Source organism: Microtus oregoni, unplaced genomic scaffold, assembly GCF_018167655.1.
Source record: "Microtus oregoni isolate MIOR12 unplaced genomic scaffold, Mior012 000073F_001, whole genome shotgun sequence".
Taxonomy (NCBI): domain Eukaryota; kingdom Metazoa; phylum Chordata; class Mammalia; order Rodentia; family Cricetidae; genus Microtus; species Microtus oregoni.
This window is the reverse complement of record NW_024543981.1, coordinates 1,644,292-1,665,161: the sequence shown is the minus strand read 5'-3', so window position 1 is coordinate 1,665,161 and position 20,870 is coordinate 1,644,292. Positions and strand designations below refer to the sequence as shown.

General features: G+C 43.6%; 1 protein-coding gene and 1 pseudogene across 1 annotated transcript; both read left to right on the top strand.

Moving 5' to 3' along the window:
- The first annotated feature begins 69 nt into the window (after positions 1–69).
- On the top strand, positions 70–15,927 carry LOC121441061 (X-linked lymphocyte-regulated protein 3C-like). The gene is made up of 6 exons (XM_041642194.1): positions 70–175; positions 3,334–3,451; positions 4,286–4,403; positions 14,194–14,292; positions 15,691–15,786; positions 15,871–15,927. Exons 1-6 carry the CDS (start codon positions 70–72, stop codon positions 15,925–15,927), a joined length of 594 nt encoding a protein of 197 aa, XP_041498128.1.
- Positions 15,928–19,939: 4,012 nt separating this feature from the next.
- Positions 19,940–20,116, top strand: LOC121441083 (annotated as a pseudogene).
- Positions 20,117–20,870: the final 754 nt, after the last annotated feature.

Genomic DNA, 20,870 nt, shown 5'->3' with positions numbered 1-20,870 from the left:
TGCCATCCTGTAATTCCTCCTGGTATCTGTAGTGACCGGAGTCCTGTCTAGCCCAAGAAGATTCTAGCCATGTCAAGCGGGGAGAAGAAAGCCCGTGAGAGTGCTGGTGCTCGTCCAAGGCTGGATCCGAATCCCACGTGGGATGACACCAAGAACCCAGATGCAGTCACCCCAGGTAAAAAACAAAACCAGAAACAATAACAACAACAACAACAAGCCAGATAGGCCCTTGTAGGGCTCTGTCCACCTGGGTAACGTCCTAAAGTCTTTTGGTGGGTGGGAAAGCCCCTGAGAGTTCTGAAACGCATCCGAGGCAGGTCTGATTCTCATGTCAGATGACACCCGGAACCCCGATTCAATCACTCCAGGTTTGAAGAAACAAGATGGGCTGCCATATGGCTGTGTCCACCACAGGGGACATCCTAAAATCTCTTGGTGGGTGGGAAAGCTCCTGCCAGTGCTGGCACACATCCAAGGCTCATGCATATCATATTGCATGACACCAAGACCCCAGATTTCATCACCCAAGGTTAAAAAAAAATCAAACAACAACAACAAAAACAGAAGGGCCCTGTAGGGCTGTGTCCACCCCGGGGGACATCCTAAAATCTCTTGGTGGGTGGAGCACTGAGTGGATTATGTGCATGAACTTTTATTGGAATAGCAGGAGGTTTCAGATGCTAATAACTCTTGTTCAAGCTTCTTGGGGCCTTTAGGTTCCCCCACCTGAAATTTCTGCCACACAGGAAACCTGCCACATGCCTAGTCAACATGCCTCTCCGGGAGCACATGGGTCACAGTGACTCTCTGGAAGGCCTGTACAGGTGCCTGGACCAACTGGTCTGAGAGTCAAGCCTAAAGTGGTGTGTGTGTGTGTGTGTGTGTGTGTGTGTGTGTGTGTGTGTGTGTGTGTGCGTATCTCTGTATCTCTGTGTGTCTGTGTCTCTGTGTGTGATGTATATGTGATATGTATGTGTGTGTCTGTGTGTCTGTATGTCTGTGTCTCTGTGTGTGATGTATATGTGACATGTATGTGTGTGTGTTCATGATTTCACGGATGACTATTGAAAAAGTGTAAGGAACAGATGCTGGCTATGGAATCTAGAAACACTATAATGACACTGCTTTCCGTGGGGGATGATGAGAACAGCACACTTTGTTTCAAAATAGTTTTCCTCTTTTGTTTTAAAACACCAGGAAGAGAAGTCATTGATGTCAGTGGTGAGGACGGTACTTCCTCTGGAACAGAAGGGCAAGAGGCCAGGTGATACGTTTTCATGTTTTCACGAAATAAATTTAGAAAAGTCTGGCTGGAGAGAGGGCTCAGTGGAAGAGTGCTTAAGGTGCAAACACAGGAGCCTGAGTTCAGGCCCTCAGCACCCACAGATAAAGCCATGCGTGGCCACGCCCAGCTTTTAAGCCCAGAAGTGAGGGCTGAGGCATGGAAGAACCTGGGGGATATTGCGGGTCCTTGCTGATTGCCAGACTAACAGAATAAACGGAGATAGTAAGTAAGTAAGTAAATGCAGCAACTAAGGCGCATGCACCACGTGGATGTACTTGGGTGCATTGAGCTTAAGGATCTCAAAGCAGCATCCTACAGTAGATCAGATGTTCAATGTGGTAAGGAATGAAAATCTCATGCCTCCAACAAAGTACGGGTCCTGTCATAGAGCCTGTCTGACAGGAATAAGGTGGCCTGTTCTTGAAATGTGAATTGTATGTAGGCTGTGTGGCACCCTCCACTTCTTCCACTCACTACAAGAATGGCCTTTTATGTACATCGAAGTAAAAAGGTAATTTCTTTGCAGGAAGAAAATACAGAATTTATTTGAAGAATTTGAAGGTACATTCTAGGAGATATCAGGAATTTGAGAAAATTGTTTCAACCAAAGAAGTGCAAGGCGAGGGAGGTATCGCTTGGCAGACAAGAGAGTGTGTTTACTGCCTTGTTCTCAAACAGTGTCAAATAGTATTTATTAGATTACCAACTCTCTACTTCACGTTAATTGCCAATATTGAGAACATGACACCTGTGGTGTGGATGCTGTTACTTACTAACAGTGGGATCTTTGAAAATTAGATGTAATTATCTGTCTTCAAGGTTTTGATTCGCACAAGTGATATGTCTGTTTCTAATATCACATTTGAAGCCAGCCAGTGGTGGCACATGCCTTTAATTCCAGCACTTGGGAGGCAGAGAGAGGCAGATCTCGGTGAATTCGAGCCCAGCCTGGTCTACAAGAGCTAGTTCCATGACAGGCACCAAAGCTACACAGAGAAATCCTGTCTCGAAAAACAATCCAAACAAAATACCACATATTACTTTACTTGTTTGTATTTTAGTCCAGCTCTCTGTCTCCTCTCTCTCTCTCTCTCTCTCTCTCTCTCTCTCTCTCTCTCTCTCTCTCTCTCTCTCTCTCTCTCTCTCTCTCCCTGTGTGTTTGTGCGTATGTGCGTGTGCATTGCGTGTGTGTGAGTAGGGGTGGTGGCCAGCCTCCCTTAAATACCTGACCACTGTTTAATGTGTAAAGAATGGCACATGCAGTGGGGAGCTGAAGTAAGCACTGGGACCATTGTATGCGCAGACTGAGTCCTGCTTTAAATTTCTCTGTCAGAAGTCAGTCACACAAACAGTTAAAAAAAAAACATTACAATCTGAGAACGTTCTAGGAGCTCTGTAGAGGTTTCTGACAGAGAATCGATTCTGGAAACTTCAGGAATCAGGATAGGGAGGTAGCTGAGTGGGAGAGCACTCGCCTTCTATGCTTAAGGCTCTGGGTTCCATCCCCAGTACCACAGACTTATCGATCAGTGTGGTTCCCCCGTTAGAATATTCAGGGTGTCTACCCTGTCAAATTTGCCTAAAAGCTCCAATGGCTACAATAGTTACAGTATTTTCATCTGACTGTGCAATAATCTCTGAGCCTTTGGAGATCTTTGTAAACGGACTACTGTTGTGTTTTGCACAAAGCGGCCCAACAGTCCCTCAGAATGTGTCCTTGAACTGGAGCATAAATATGTACATTGATTGAATTTTACCTTTTAATGATGCCCCATGAGGAAATTACACAGCGATTTGAAACCCTTTCTTGCCAGTTTTGCTAAGTTCCCTTCACTGTGTTTTGTCTGTAATATATAGACACTGAAGTCCAGCTCTCCAATCTCACATCAAGGTCATAAATACTGAAATTCTTGACTGAAAGAAAGGAGGCAGATATTCTTGCCATTGACAGATTGTTTCCCTCTATTAATAGCAAGTGGTTTTCTAAGTAGAAAACTAAAGTTGACGGAACTTTACAGTAATGGTTTCAAGAATGTGTTTCTATGCAGAGCCCAATAAGAACTGTCTTCAGGGCAACAGCGAAAGATTCACAGCGATCATCACGGAGTCTTTCCAAACCTTGGAGCTGAAATTTGAGGATATTCTAAAAATCCAGGGCGAGCATAGGTACGGTTGTTGCTTCTTGGTGCTGTTATCCCAGACGCTTTGACATTTGGTTAGTAAGCACGATGGCTAGAGGTTGAGGAATAGCCGTGACCCCCACGGGCCAGAAGCTCAGTTGGATAACGTGTTTGGCTTGGCATTTGTGTATAGGGTAGACTTCTTTAGGCATGTTATAGCCTCACATCATCACCGAAGTCAGCTGCATTTCCTAGGCATGAATTACGATGACCGTTTTGACACATTGCTGTTGAGTCAGTGGAACAGGATGCATCACGTGAACGTGCTGGGCACCTGGAGCTTGAAATCCTCAAAGCATTCATCCCACAGTCAGTTGAGCCTCTGTTCGGTGCCATAGAAATGAAAATCCCATGCGTCCAAAGCCGTATAGCTATCAGGAGCAGTGTTCTCTATGCTACTGTACCGAGATTCACACTGGCACAGCGTGAGGAAGAGCAAGCGGGTAGGCCACCACAGAATTCTCTGATGGGAGCGAATGTGCATGCTATTTGGACCTGTTCTTCAGAAAGAGAGAACTAACCACAAGTTGTGTCTGTCAGACAGATGAATATTTGTGGAATGATAGTAAAACAATAGTTCTTCCTGAGCTTTCTGGCACAAAGGCGTGGGAAGGTACTTCTCTCTCAGCAGGGAGGAGCAAATGCTGTGATGTAGAATGAAATAATCCAATCAGCTTCCTTTTCCCTGTCTGCATAGTTTAGAGGCCATTTCCCCATCCTCCACCAATAGCGTTAGTGAGGGCAAGTCAGTCGTGCTTCGAATGTACTTTCTTCCTATTGGGATGGAGTATCACACTGTTCCTTGCTATATCATTCACAGGCAGAAACTTTATCAAGAATATTCTCTTCAGATGAAGACTTTGAAAAGAAAGATATCCGAGGATGCAGCTGAAGTCAAGAAACATGCAAAAAAAAAAAAAAAAAAACTCACTGTGAGTGTCAAGCAGCTTAGCTTTCAAGGAATCCATTGTGTCAGCATCAGAAGTAGCAGGGCTTCCTGCAGCAAGTCTGGAGGGAAGGGACGAGACAAGAACTTAGGGAGGCAAGCAGGGTGGTAGATGTGGTGACAAGAGACTGGCCACTGACTGTTTCCCCCTGGTTTGTTCCTTTACACGCAGAGAGATGACAAGGTCAGTGATGGTTAGCAGCCATCAAGGTGGGGGGGGGGGGTGGGCGGGTGAGCAGGCACTGCCTGGAGAGTGCAGGAGAAGGTATGGGATTGTATCTTAAGAGGGAGCCCTTTCTGATTCACCCAAGAAGTGCAGACACCAGGAGCAGGAGGCCCACCAGAGCCTTCTGACACAGTGAAGAGGCAGGCAGAGTGAGAGCAGTCCCTGTGGCTGCGGCAGAGCAGGTGGAGGCTTAGCCTTCAGTGCTTGGAGTTCAGACCAGCCCACTCCCAGAGGTGAGGAAGGCAAGGCTTCAATTTGTGATGGCCATGGGATGACTGACTCTCCTTTAACCTGGAGATTTGAGTGAGGTTTTTATGAGTTTTGGGGCACAAATAAATGCCTGACACCGAACAGTGCCATCTTTGAGGGAATCTTCCTTCCTGGTGTAGGATGGAGCTGCCCTCCTGGAGATTCTGACGTCCAAAGGTGGGGAGGCCGAGGCTGGGATGTGGAGGGAGATGGAGGGGACCCCTACCCCCGTCCAGTCCAGTGGGCAGAAGTATGGCCCCTGCATTCTGTAATCCCACCAGTTGGAACGCAGTCATGGTTCAGTCCCTTGCTAGTCACGCTCACTGGGGAAAATAATTTACCTCTGTGTCTCAGATTGCTAGGTGTGAGAGGAGAGATACTTAAGGTCCCCATCTCACAGAATTGGTTTCAAAAGACTCTTAGATGTGCATTCTTACATTGGTCCAGGACAGTATCCGACGTAAGTCTTACAGAATCCTTGCCTGTTAAGCAGGCCAGCTTTGGACTCTACTCTTACTGGCAAGAACAAAAGGGAGTGGGTTCCTATGTAGGGAGTGAGAGACACTGGGGCCATCTCAGGGAGATTTCTATAAACACAGAGGGTTCACCAGCTATGACAGCCTCTAATGGATGGGTTTTCAAGTCTTCAGAAACTAACAGCAATGTTTTAGATACTGTTACGCGTAGGGTTAAGCCAGCCCCTTAGGAGGCGGGCTTGCCTCGGGCGAATGTTTACTTATAAATCGGGCGCATGGGGACCCGTCGCACCCCTTCTGCTTCCTGTGCTCCTCGCATACCTTGGTCCTGTAAGTTTATTTCTTCATTAAAGCTGTATATATTCTTTACAATCTGCCTGCATTTATTTATGCCGCTACATTTGTGGAGCCCAGTGAGGCTTTACGAATACCCGCTCTGAATCGGGGGCACCTGGGGGCAACCGCAGGTAGCCAGCGGCACCATCCCCTCTGGAGGTCTCTCTCTTCACGCAGATTGTACCCTCTCAGCACTGCTCCTAGAAGCAGCTGAGATTCTGAATCACAGGTTGGCAAACAGGACGGGAGACTTAGCCCCAGCTTTGGATTTGGCCTCGCACCACGAGTCTGTGCGCCCCACCCTGCCCGACAGTGGTACAAGTGCATCTGTAACAGCGTCATCAGTACACAGTGCTGCTCTGTTCCCCTCCCACCTCTGCCCAGCGCTCCTGTCACTTGATGGCAGCAGGGAGGCCCTGCAGTCCCTGCAAGCCGGCGCTGCGCCATGCGTCCCTTTGACTTGTTCACTTTGGCGGCTTTCTCTCTCTTCCCCTTCCACCCCAATTGCTCTTTCTCAGCCTGGTGTCTGCTCCAACTTTTGTTTTTGAGTCACTTATTTCAGACTTAGGCCACGTGGACTCAAGTGGACTCTTTCGCCACCACTGGCAGGAACCGGTCATTGCAGGTAAAAAAAAAATTTTCTTTTATAAATAAAATGTCTGAGAACGTTACTATTCAAGATTTTAACAGCCTTTTTGAGTGTACCATGTGGGAGATTTTACAAGAGGTATCTATCACCCCGCATCTATGGATATTTCTGGGATTCGTAGTTTTCCTTGGTACTATAAGGTTTGATAATATAAATGTGATAAAGTCTTTAAGAGACGAATCCAGGCAGAGGTTGAATGTTTAAAAACTATTGAGAACGACAACAATCTTCTCAAGAATCAGTTTGAAGTTCTCCAGGAAGAGAACAGATCTTTGTTTAACATGACTCAGTTAACTGAGCAAAATTTAGAAAAGGTACAGGCTGATGTTAAGGAGAAATTCATTACTATGGAAGAAGGTACAGCTGATTTGGATCGTAAACTTCAGCAGTCCCTTTCTGTAGGAACTGAAACATTAACTGAGAGAATCAAAACTGCTGAATGTGACAATCGAATTTTGTCTAAAGCTTATGACAGATTGGCGGCAAGATTGTCAATAAAAGAAGGCACGGTTTATGACATAAAAATTATGTCCAAAGATGAGAAGTTATCACTAATGGACAAACTTCATACTTTAGAAGCCTCAATGAAGGCTTTGGAACATAATTCTGGACAGGAGATTCAGACATTGCAGAAGGCAATGGTGAATAGAATTGAAAAGATTGAGGAATTTTTAAATTCTGATGAAGAAGAGCAAAGGGTAAAAAGGCAAATTTTAACTACATCTGTGGGTAAATCCCTCCGGGACAATTTCCACAAAGCTCTACCTACAGATCTACCTGCCTTTCCAGTAATAACAACAGAGAAGGTGATTGGTTCCAGAAACTCTAGGGTCATCAAGGAAGATACATGGGAGCCTGTCTGTATGAGTGATCTCAAAGAAATTAAACATGCTGTCATGACTTTTGGGATGAACGCCTCTTTTGTTAAAGAGAGGCTAAAATCTTGGGCCACAACAAGCAGAGCAACCCCCTCGGATTGGCTTCAGCTGAGCTCTGCGGTCCTTGAGAGTGGCCCACAATTGAAATGGAAATGTTTATTCAGTCAAGAGGCTAGACTTTTAGAACAGCAGGAAAAGTGAAGGGAATTGACATTTCCCTAAATAAAATTCTAGGTGGAAGGCTTTATTCCGACCCTCAGGAACAAGCTAATTCGGATGAAAACACACTCTCAGTGTGTACTACAGCAGCCTTCGGGGCTTGGGACAGGGTACAAGACCCAGGACTGAGAATGGAATCATTTGTCAGAGTTAAACAGGGTCAGAGAGAACCCTTTAGTGACTTTTTACAAAGACTAACTAAGGTTGTACAAATAGGGATATCTGACCCAGAAGCAAGACGTATAATGATTGAGTCTTTGGCTTATGAAAATGCAAATGTGGAATGCAAAAAGATTTTGGGGCATTTAAAGCTCAAATAAGCGCCCTTAGAAGAATGGGTCTTGCATACACTGAATGTTGGTACATTTGACTATGGCACTGAAGCATGGGTAGAAGAAGCAATTTCCAATGGTAAAAGGAGACACCAGAATACCAAATGTTTTAATTGTGGCAAAATGTGTCATTTGAAAAGGAATTGTAAACAACGATTTTCAGAAATAATAATAATGCATCTTCTAGAAATAACAGAAATAGGAGGACTCAGCCTTCAGGTTTATGTAGAAGATGTGGAAAAGGCAGACATTGGACGAATGAATGCAGGTCTACAAGAGATAGACAAGGCAACCTGATACAGACGGGAAACGTGAGAGACCGGCCTCACAGGCCCCCATGGCAAACATGGTTCAGTCATTTCCAGTTTCTACAGAGAACGTGCCTCGTCAGGACAATTAGGAAGCCCCATGCCGGCTGTTACAAACAATAATGATCAAAAAGCTGAGTTATGTGTGTTATGGCATACTTCTATAAATGATCAAAGACCTAAGCTGAGAGTGTGCGTGAATGGCATTTTTATTACTGGCCTGCTGGACAATGGTGCTGATGTAAGTATCATTACCCCAGAATCTTGGCATCCATATTGGCCTCTTTAGAATGTAAATATTCAGCTCCTGGGAATTGGAACCCTATGTCGAGAAAGGCAGAGTACGAGGTGGGTTGAATGTATAGGGACAGAGGGACAAATAGGAAAATTAAGGCCATATGTAGCCAGTATCGCAATGAATTTATGGGGTCGTGACCTATTACAACAATGGAATACTAAAATTAGCATTCCTGCTACTTCTAGAGCCTATATTTCTGAGAATAATATTAAAAGATATTACAAACGGAGAAAACCGGCCATTCAGGCTGTACAAGAACAAGCAATTGATGTCCCTTCAGAGATACCAACAGCCTTGCCTCCAAAATGGTTGACTGAGAAACCAATATGGACAAAGCAATGGCCTCTAGCTGAGGAAAAGTTAATGGCTTTAGAACAGCTGATACAGAGAGTCCAGTTTTATCCCATGCTTTTTCAGTCACAGTCCAGCTGGCCTTGGTGAGCTCCCAGTAGATCAGCTCCACTGTCTCAATGAGTGGGTGCACCCCTCGTGATCCTGACTTCTTTGCCCATGTTCTCTCTCCTTCTGCTCCTCATTGGGACCTTGGGAGCTCAGTCCAGTGCTCCAGTGTGGGTCTCTGTCTCTATCTCCATCCATCACCAGATGAAGGTTCTATGATGATATGCAAGATATTCGTCGGTATTGCCATAGGCTAGGGTCATTTCTGGTTCCCTATCCTCAGCTGCCCAAGGAACTAACTGGGGACCTCGGCTTGGGCTCCTGGGAGCCACTCTAGGTTCAAGTCTCTTGCCAACCCTAAGGTGGCTCCCTTAACTAAGAATTGTGCTTCTGTTACCACAGGGCAGGGAACCCTGACTGCTCTTTGGACTGGAGAGGGAGGGGGAGAGGAGTGGGAGGAGGGAGAGACGGATGGGAGGAGGGGGAGAAGGGTGGGAGGAGGGGGAGGGAAATGGGAGCCTGGGAGGAGGTGGAAACTTGTTTTTTTCTTCCTTTTCTCAATAAAATATATATATGTATATATATATATATATATATATATATATATATATATAAAGAACAGCGGATACAAGAGCAATTAGATGCTGGACATATAGAATCTACCAGCCCTTGGAATTCTCCTGTATTTGTGGTTAAGAAAAAATCAGGTAAATGGAAAATGGTGACAGATCTCAGAGCTATCGACATGGTTATTTAACCTATGGGCCATCTGCAATCTGGAATCCCTTTGCCTTCTTTATTACCAAAAGGATGGCCTCTCATAGTTATTGATTTAAAGGATTGTTTTTTCACTATACCTTTACAAAAAGAAGATAGAGAAAAATTTGCCTTCACGGTGCATACTTACAACAATTCTCCACCTTCCAGGAGGTACCACTGGGCCGTCCTCCCCCAGGGTATTTTAAATAGCCCCTCCTTATGCCAATATTTTGTGAATCAACCATTGCAAATGATCTGCAAGAAATTTCCCAAATCGATAATATATCATTACATGGACAACATTTTGTTATCCGACTCAAACATGGATACCTTGAACAGATTGTTTGAAGAAATAAAGATACTTTTACCTAAATGGGGATTGCAAATTGCTCCTGAAAAGATTCAGAAGGGAGATTCTGTTAATTATCCAGGTTATAGAATAGGTTTGCAAAAAATTAAGGCACAAAAGGCACAAATTAGGAGAGATTGCCTACAGACTCTTAATGACTTTCAAAGACTGTTAGGAGACAATTCCAGTCTACGACCAGCTATTGGGATAGCACATGATCTAAAAATTTATTTGAACACAACCTTGGATGGTGATAAAGATTGAAACTGTCCCAGATAATTACCAGCTGAAGCAGAAAAGGAACTGACAATGATTGAGGAGAAATTACAACAGGCACATGTGGACAGAGTGAATCCAGAGCTCGATTATATTCTCTTCATATTACCATAAAAAATTTCTCCTACAGGAATTTTAATGCAGAGAGATGATATTATCTTGGAATGGTTCTTTTTACCACATAAACCAAGTAAGAAACTGAAAACTTATGTGGAAAAAGTCTCTGAGTTAATTATAAAAGGCAAGCTGAGACTTCGTCAATGAGCAGGCATAGACCCAGAAGAAATTATAGTGCCTTTCACTGCTGATGAACTAAAGAAATTATGGGAAGATAATGAACCATGGCAAAGAGCTTGTGCTAATTTTTTGGGAGACATTAATAGCAACTATCCAAAAAGCAAGAGGCTTAACTTCATAAAGAGAACTTCTTGGATCCTTCCTCGAATCGTCCGTGATGCTCCAATAACAGGAGCCTGTACATTCTATACTGATGCCAATAAATCAGGGAAGGCAGATTACAAATCAGAAGACTTAGGTAAGGTGGAACAAAGTCCTTATGATTCTGTCCAGAAGGCAGAATTATATGCCATTCTTATGGTACTAAGAGATTTTAAAGAACCTATTAATATAATAAATGATTCACAATACACAGAAAGAGTTATTTTACATATTGAAACTGCTGAATTTATACCTGATGATACAGAACTACCCTCATTGTTTATCCAGGTACAAGATTTGATCAGGAACAGGCTTTGCCCTATGGACATAACACACATCCTATCCCATATGTGTTTGCCAGGTCCTCTAGCACAAGGCAATGCAGAAATTGATCAATTATTGATTGGTAGTATGCTACAAGCCTCTGAATTTCATAAAAAACATCATGTTAATAGCAAAGGTTTGAAGAAAGCGTTTTCTATTACATGGCAACAAGCTAAGGAGATTGTAAAGAAATGCCCTACTTGCTCTTTCTATAACCAAACGCCACTGCCAGCAGGGGATAATCCGAAGGGCACCCATAGGAATGAAATCTGGCAGATGGATGTGTTCCACTTTGCAGAATTTGGCAAATGAAGTATGTTCATTGTTCATCACACCATTGACACTTATTCAGTCTTTCAGTGGGCAACTGCTTTAAGTTCAGAAAAAGCTGATTCAGTAATCACTCATTTATTAGAAGTCATGACTATCATGGGTATACCTACACAAATAAAGACAGATAATGGTCCTGCTTATGTCTCTAGGAAAATGAAACGGTTTTTTGATTATTACAATATCAAGCATGTTACAGGTATACCATACAATCCTACAGGTCAAGCAGTCATAGAAAGATCAAATTGAACTATAAAGGATATGTTGAACAAACAGAAAGGGCTGGAAAACACCCCCAGAAATAGGTTACATAATGCTTTGTTAACCTTGAATTTTCTCAATGCTAATGAGAAGGGAACAACGGCTGCAGAAAGACATTGGATAATGGAAAAGTCTACTGAACTAAATCAACCAGTTTATTTCAAGGATGTGCTGACCTCACAATGGAAGCCAGGAGATGTGCTGCGTTGGGAAAGGGGTTTTGCCCTTATCTCAACAGGTGAGGAAAAATTGTGGATACCGTCAAAATTAATAAAGGTTCGGTTTGAAGAAGAGAAGCCACGTGGAAAAGATAAATAACAATTAATTCACAAGGATGGCGAACATGTTGATGGTAAGAAATACAGTTAGGTTGGGGGCAGGGTCCTTTTCTTATCTCCACAGGAAAATACTCATCTTCAAAGAATTTAAGGGACCCTGAATATTTAATTACTGATGGATGGAAACTAGTTACGACCCACTAAGGATCAACAGTAAAATTCTACATATTCTGTAAGTATTGATTTTTGTATTTATATATGTTTTATCGAACACTTCTTTATGAATATGTAGAGCTGGTTCTGGAGTTGTACTATGGCTCAGTCCCTCTTCAATTCCAAGCCTGTTGATAAGAGATATTTCAGAGTTTCTGTCTCAGTTCAGGAGCCATGAAATGGGACAGAATAAGAATAATTGTATACTTGATAAACTTTCTTTGCCTTTCCTCATATCTGTGTCTTTCTTTATATGTCAGTATATGTCTTTATTGTTAATGTTTAAACTTCCCATAACAAGCAACAAATTTTTCTACAGTAATATTTGAAGTTTCCAGGATGAAGATGGGGCCCCACAGCATCAACTCAATCTGGTTTTTATGACGTCATGAATATCTTTAAGCACTAATATTAGACCTGTTTTTTGGTGCCAACTGCATGAGACAATTTTGAATGGTGCACATTTTTGACAACACTCTGGCTGGACCTTCTCAAAACGCTCAGAGACTAGTTATAATTTTCTTAGGTCAAAGGTTATTTGGGGAATTTTACCATCATTTTCTTTCACAGGGTCCCCTAAGGAGAACGTCGCCCCCATGTCAGCTAGAAGCAATCTAAGAGGACGACGTCCCCCCTACCAACAGAGTTTGCCCGCAGGATTAGGGACATCTTTTAGTGGTTGATTTAGGGTTGAGGGGATGGGGAGATACTTTATGGAATTAGGGGTATTTTCAAAAAAAGGGGGGGGGATTAACTGGTTTAATGGGATGATTGGTATTTGTGATTTACTGTTTTTAGAAAATTATATTGGTACTGTTTCTTGTACATTGTTATATTGAATATTGAATGTGAGTGTGCCTACCTCTATTTTTGTATAAGAGTATGCTTATATTGTATTGATACATCTACCATATCACAATGTACATTTCTACCTCTGATCCTATTTATGTAATAACATTGTTTACATTTGATATGTAATGACATTGTTTACAGTTGAAGATCATTGTCTTCATATATTGCACAGTTGTTTATTATTTTAGTCTTCAAGTTAGATAGGTATTGAGAATTATATGCTTGCCATATTTATTTTTAGGTTAATCAGGTATTTTAGATACATAGAGATTATATTTAGTATAGATAGTATAATCTTCAGCCTCTTCGAAGAGCTGTAGAAAATGGCCTTTAATCTAATCGAGAATTCTGTGCCAATGAGACACAATTACTCCTTGTAATGCCACTCTACTCCCGAGAGAACGTTGAGCATCAAAGACACTCCACTGGGAGCTTGTCTTCTTGGCAGAACTGGCCTTTGGGTTAAGAAAAGCCCATACCTCAACTACTGACAAAGATATAGAATATCCCTAAGTGGATGAAACAGGATTGTCTTATCCTGCCAAGACAGGGTAAGATGGTTCTAAGAAAGTTCCTTGCCTTTAATAATGGTATGTTAGCTATGTTAGGCCTTAGCCAAAGTTGGTTGACTCAACATTGCAAACGAGACTTTGGGTGTTTGCCCAGGTAGTCAGTTGTCTCTGTCATTTGTTGCACATTTCGGATATCTCTCATTTTTTAAGTAATATTAATTCCCTTCTCAGATCTTTGATGCAGTTGAAGATTATATAATTGTAGTTACTCTCTACATTATTTAGACTCCTTGAGATAGAATGTATAGCAAAACTTTTGTTCTCAATATTGTTTGTTATATTTATCATTTGTTATTATTGTTTATAGTTGTATTTGGTTTAGTTCTGTCTTATTTAGACAAAAGGGGGAGATGTAGTGTTAAGCCAGCCCCTTAGGGGGCGGGCTTGCCTCGGGCGAATGTTTACTTATAAATCGGGCGCTCGGGAATCCGTGCGCCCCTTCTGCTTCCTGTGCTCCGTGGGAACCTTGGTCCTGTAAGTTTATTTCTTCATTAAAGCTGTATATATTCTTTACAATCTGCCTGCATTTATTTACGCTGCTACAGTTACATAGGAAAACGTTCCATTAAATGAATGAGATTCTCATCACTATGGTAATTTTTTAGTATTAGATAACTCGTGTGAAGTGGTCATTGTGCTTGAAAAATTACTAGTGATTTCCTTGTATATGTTTTGCATAAATATGATACAGAGTCGCGTTTTTGTAATATTTCTGAGTTTTCCTGTATTGTTCTTACATCTTTTACTGTCTGTGTCACAGAATATCTTCAAGGAGCAGCAAAAATTTATTCATCAGTTTCTGGGTATTCAGAAGAAGAGGATGGAAGAATTTAAAGATCTGTGTGAACAGTATTTGGAGGTCTGTTGTACATTCTGAAAGCAATCCACACACAGGGACATTGAATACTCTGGCGTTCCTTCCAAGCTTTGGATTATTCCTTAGGAAAGTTAGCTGTAAACATCTTCCTGTCAACAGAGGTTTCTGTCCCGCCTGGTCCCGCAGTCATTCATTCCCAAAGAAGCACACAGAGGCCTACATTTTATTTATAAACTGTTTGGCCTATTGGCTCAGTCTTCTCATTAACTCTCATATCTTACATCTCAACCCACAATTCTTGTCTGTGTTAGCCACATGGCTTGGGACCTTTTATCAGCGAGGCATTCTCATCTTGTTTCCTTTTGGACTGGGTTACAACTGAAGATTGACCCTTTTCTCTTCCTGGAATTCTCCTGTTCTCTTGGCCCTGCCTCTACTTCCTGCCTGGCTACTGGCCAGTCAGGGTTTTACTGAAACAGTGCAAGACCATGGTACCAGAGCATCTTCCAGCATTTTCCTCATGGTGTCAAGGTTCCATGTAAACCTAAGTACAAAATAAGTTTTTACTTTTAGAGTTCACATAACGGTGGGTAGAGTCCTTTGAAGGAGGAATTGCTGTCTTGGCGATTTCATCCAGAGTTGTTCGTATTGTACAGGGCATTGATGCCTTTCAGACTGTCTGTTCTTGTCTCACAGTGCATTTTCCCTTGGGTGTGTATGTGCACTGAGGCACACGCACGTGTACGTTCCTCTGGGTGTGTGTGTGAAGGTCATAAGCCAGCCGTGTGTATCTTCAGTAACTCTCCTTCGTATCTTTTTGAGACAGGATGGCTCACTGAACCTGCAACTCGCTTGCCCCTGTGGCTGGGCTGGCTGTTCACCAGGTCACAGGGGTGGCGTGCCCAAGGGAAGAGGTCTTGGGAAGTTTTATAAGCCCCCCCCCACAGCATTTCACACAAGCATTTAGATGTAGCATGTGCTATTTCACACACTACTGAAGGCACTGTGGGGGTGGAAACCTTGAGTTTTAATTTCATGGTGTTCAGTGGTACACGACAAGCTACTCCAGCTCCCAAAGAAATGAGTGAGTGGCAGTCAATGAGCTCATGCCTCGTGCTCTCTGTTTTCATTGGGTTTCATTCTTGATTTGTGGGGAGTGGGACCCTGGGCTCTCCCACATGCTAGGTAGGCAAAGCACCCTTCCCCTGAGCCCCCCCCCACTAATGCCACAAGGTTGAACTTTCAGCAGTGGGTTGTGGAGTGGTAACGCCTGTGTTTCTTTGGTGGGTGATGGATCTCCATGTCGCACATGCTGTATGCTTGTTTTGGAATAATGAAACCATGTCTTTTCACCACATCTAGTCCCTTTTAAATATTGCTGTTCGCATTTGTAAACAAAATGACCAGGGCTGATTTCTGCCCATGTCTCTTTCACTTTAGAAACTTGTAATACTGAGGGATTCTCGGGGAGATTCCCTCATTGAAGAGCTGAGACGTCTAATAGCCACCTTGAAAATAAAACTTCTGATGCTGAATGTAAGTACTGAGCCTTTCAGGGCAAACTGAGGCTTGATGAGCACTGTTTATTATGTCCGTTTAATATGTCCTTGTGCTTCACAGTGCCAGAAAGAGAATGCTGCTGGTCAACTGTCTCTCCTGGATCTGTTATTCTCATAATACTCTGAAGAAATGAAAGTCGATACAAGGGGAGCGATTCTCTCATGGAAATTCTCTGAGAGAAGCTGCTTGTGGTTTGCGGCTTCAGTGACTACGTCTTCTTGTGTTCTCCTGTTCCTAAAGATACCCCTTTCTGCTAAAACCCAAGTAAACCGAAGGATTTGTGTGACAGCAGTCCAGAAATGTCTATAGCATCCTCCAGCCCACGGGTCGTAATGGCAAGTTTTTCTTGGTAGCGTCGTAATTAATGGTTAGCAGTGCATTGGTGTCGATACAGTGGGGTCTTGTACCTCAGTATAACTTGACCAAATTAGAAGGCACAAGAGTGGTCCATCCTCGTCATCTTCAGAGAAATAGTTAAAGGAGGCACACTCTTGCCATTGCATACTGCTGTTACATTTGTTCAGTCATGGAGCCTATGGGAATGACGATAACCCTGCAAAGAGAATGCGTCCTGTAGACTTGAAAAGACTGTGCCCCAGAAGTAGTGAAATTGGTAGAATTCATTAAAACTCCTGAAGAAAAAAAGATGTAAGTATTGTGACGAGTATGTGAAAATGTCACTTCCCGACAAAATTTATAAGGTCTTTCAATGCAATGTGGTCTGCTACCTGATGTCAACTGCCTGTCACATTAAGAGTTGATCCTTAGTATGCCTAAGCTCACTTCCTCGTGGTTTATGTATTTCCTCCTTTGTATGGATAGCGGTAACTGAGAATGTTTTGTGTTTCAAAATTATTGTTCACGTAGTATGTGAACATCAGTGATAGACAAGGTCTTCTGTACACTTAAGACTCTTATCCTGTGGTTTCCTTCATACACACACACACACACACACACACACACACACACACACACACACACATATATATATATATATATACATATTCCATGGGAAATCATTACTTGGAAACATTTGGTTTCATAAATATGGAATTGTTTCAGACTTGCTGGTATGAGTCATGTAATTGCGCTCCCTTCCCAACGTTTCATGCCTTTTTAAACAAAAATGGTCCTATGCTAACTCACGTTTCTGCATGGGGCCTCTCCTCGTCCTGACCACTTGTCTCATTGTGTCCTGTGGTGCAGAAGCATTAAAAACAAGTGTGCGTTCGGCATCTCTCATTTTCTACAAGCAGAATTCATTTCTCCACAGTCAATGAGAGAACTTCCCCTCTGGCCAGAATCATGGTACTTCCTAAACTGTGAATTATCTAGGGGAACTTCCCCCTTTGTTCAAAATATCTGTGATTGTATGGACCTTCAGTAATGCTTCCAGCACTGAATATCTCCTACTTGAGATATTCTATCAGTAGTAGATGAAAAATCTATTACCCTATCATTGAATCTTGTATTATTCTAGTGTGTACTCCTGTGTGTATGAGAGAAAGAGAGAGACAGAGAAACAGAAAGAGACAGAGAGGGATGGAGAGGGAGAGAGAGAGAATATTTTGGTATGTGGTACATGTGTAAATGTGTTCCTATGTGTAGCACATGTGTGTGTGAATACACGTGTATGGTGTATGCAGGTTTATGCATAAATCTTTTAGTATGCAGTACATGTGTAAATGTGTTCATATGTGTAGGCACACCTGTGTGTGAGTGCATGTGTGCATCTCTGCGTGTTTGCAGATGTGTGTAAATCATTTGGTATGTGCTTCATATATATGTGTTCTATGTGTAGACACACTTGCTTTTGAATGCATGTGTCCACCTCTGTGTATGTTTGCAAGTGTAAATCTTTTGATATGTGGTTCATATATATGTGTTCATATGTGTAGCACACATGTGTGGATATGTGTGTGTGAGAGTGTGCAGATCTTTTGGTATGTGGTACGTATGTTTATGTGATCATATGTGTAAGTGGAGACTTCATGTTCATTTCCTGGCCAATCAGACCCAAATATTCACAACAAAAACTTTATTAATTACAACACAGTTTTGCCGACAGCCCAGGCACATTCCTAGCTATGTCTTACATCCTAAATTAACCCATTTCTACTCATCTGTTTATCACCACGAGGCTGTGGCTTACAGGTAAGTTTCCGGTGTCTTTCTCCTTCGGCAGGTGCATGGCATCTGCCTGACTCTGCCGTCTTTCTCCCTGCATTCACCTAACTTTATTCTGCCCTGTCATTGACCAAAGAAGCTTCTTTATTAACCAACGGTATTAAACCTATTCAGAGCATACAGAGGGGATTCCCACATCACATGTATGTAGAACTCATGTGCGTGAATGCATGTGCATGCATGTGTGCGTGTGTTCACAACTGCATGTGCATATGCCGGCAGATGTGATTTTGCATGTGGAAGCCAGACATACTCCAGGCACCTAACTTATTTTGACACAGGGTAACGCTGTGACCATGGGGCTCATTGATTGGTCTAGAGCGTTAGGCCATTGAGTGCCAGGATTCTATCCTGTCTCTCTTCTTCAGTGCTGGTGTTATAGACATTCACCATTGGCCTTAGATGTGGTATGTGTATGTATCTGTGCATGTGTATGTATGTGTATATGTATGTATGTGCAAATATGTTCGTTCAGGTTCCCAAGGAGGGTGTCAAACCCCCCAGAGGGGGAGTTATCAGTCACCTGACAGGGTTCCTGGGATTTGAACTCGGGTCTTCTGGAAGAGCAACAAGTGCTCTTAAACACCGAGCCGTCTCTACACCACCCTGTGCTGAGGTTTCCAAAGGTTCTGGGGATCTGAACTCATCATCTGGGCTATTTGGTATCTTTGGTAATTGTTGTGGGAGCTTGGGGGAGCCACTGGCTGTACAAAGTATGTTAGAGTCATTTAGACTCTTAGGTATCCCCGGTCCTGGTTGTGGAGTATAGGAAGCCCCTGCTCATAGGAGCCATTTAGATTACTATCTGCCTTCCGGTCCTGGTTGTAGGAGCTTGATATGGCCTGGTCCGACAGATAGTGAAGATCACCAGGCTATTAATCACCTCCAATCCCCAGCCTTCTGGATGGAAGAACAGGTCTCACATCTTTTCCATTGAGAAGACATTACTGCATGCTTAACGTTCCTGGTTTCCCAGGAGATCTGTGAGCACAAGGATCTTCCTGCTCCCCACAGACTGGGACACTGTGATAGGAGCTGAAATGTGCCCCCGGAGGCAGACCCACATTTGCAAAGTGTAGATGCCACACAGTGAAATAATGAGAACTGTCACAGAATGTGTTCTGTATGCATCATCAGTGTGGACAAGGAACGGATAAAATTTCTGAGTTCAAAGCCTATGAAACAAATATGTACATGGAGCTGGGGAGATGGCTCAGCGGGTAAAATGCTTGCTGAATTAGCATGAAGACCTGAGTTCAGATCCCCAGAACCTTTGAAAACCTCAGCACAGGGTGCTGTGGAGACGACTCAGTTTAAGAGCATTTGTTGCTCTTCCAGAAGACCCGAGATCAAATCCCAGGAACCCTGTCTGGTGTCCCAAGACTGACTGATAACTCCCCCTCTGGGGTGTCGGACACCCTCCACGGGAACCTGAATGAACACATTTGCACATACATACACGGACACATACACACACGCACAGTTACATACACATACCACATCTCCGGCCAACGGTGAGTGTCTGTAATACCAGCCCTTGAGAAGAGAGAAAGGTTTGTGAGATGTAGCATCTGAGAGCAGGGAGAAGGTAGCAGTATGGTGAGGCTGCACACCATCCATGCACATGTGTACGTGGAACGAAATGGCACCGCAGATGTCATTCATTTCTAACACTAATGTTACTGACCATAAAATTAAAGATGGGCAAGGATCATGGCTCAGTGGGTTAGGTTTTCCCGTGCAAGCATGAGAACCTGAGTTCAGATCACCAGCGCCCACGGAAAATCCAGGCACAGCAATACTCTTAAACCCTAGAGCCAGCATGTCTGGCGTGGAGGACAGAGTGCTGGATCCATCCGCAAAACTCTCTGGCCACTCCGCCTGACAAAATCAGTGAGTTTCATGTTCACTGAGAGACTGTGTCTTAAAAGATAAGGTAAATCTGCAGCCAACTAAGCTGCACGGGAGGTCCCCTTTCTCAGCGGGGCCCACTGTGCAATGGTTGCCAGCAGCTTCTCACTGGGGCCTGGTGTGCAATGCTTGCCAACAGCACACTCGTTTGGAGTGACCTCACCCTGTTGCCTGTATGGGCTCCCCGAAAGGGACCTTGGAAACAATCTTCTGAAGGCTCTTCGAGCTCTGACCTCAATGTCGCCTCCAATCTTGGCCCCAGACAGGTATTCGCTGTGCCCTAGGGAAGGAAGCCTCAGGTCACCACGGCCAGGGGTCTCACTGTCCAGGCCATCACGTCCACCTGAATCATGCCTCAGAATAAGGAACATCGGATGGAGGCCCTACATAAAGCCAAGTTCAAGCTCTCCGTGCTGCCAAAGGCAAATGGTGTTATTAAGCCCCTTCCTCCCACTTTCTTGCCCTGGTTCTCCTCACTGAGTTCTTCTTTGTCTGTCTCTCTCAAAGAGGTGAGGCTTCACTAAATTGAATGTAGATTGATCTGAAGGACACAGTCGCTGAGAAGTGACTCGTTCCTGATGGCCGAGGGGTCAGCTGCATCACCAATCCTGGTCCCATGGTCATTGGCGGGCCCCACACTCCTCGGGGCTTCTACTGCGGTGCTACCCTCTACCCTACTAAATCATGTTCAGTAATAAATATCACATCCTGTCTGGGAAAAGAGGGGTTACAGATGATACGCAGTGTCAACCTTTGCCCTACACACTCACACACACGGCATGGGTGAGGGTGAAACACAAGAGGAGGAAGGGAATACTAGGGAGAGGAGGGATGGAGGGAGGGAGGAGGGATGGAGGGAGGGAGGAGGGATGGAGGGAGGGAGGAGGGATGGAGGGAGGGAGGGAGGGAGGGAGGGAGGGAGGGAGGAGGGATGGAGGGATGTATGTGGTAGTAAAGTCAAT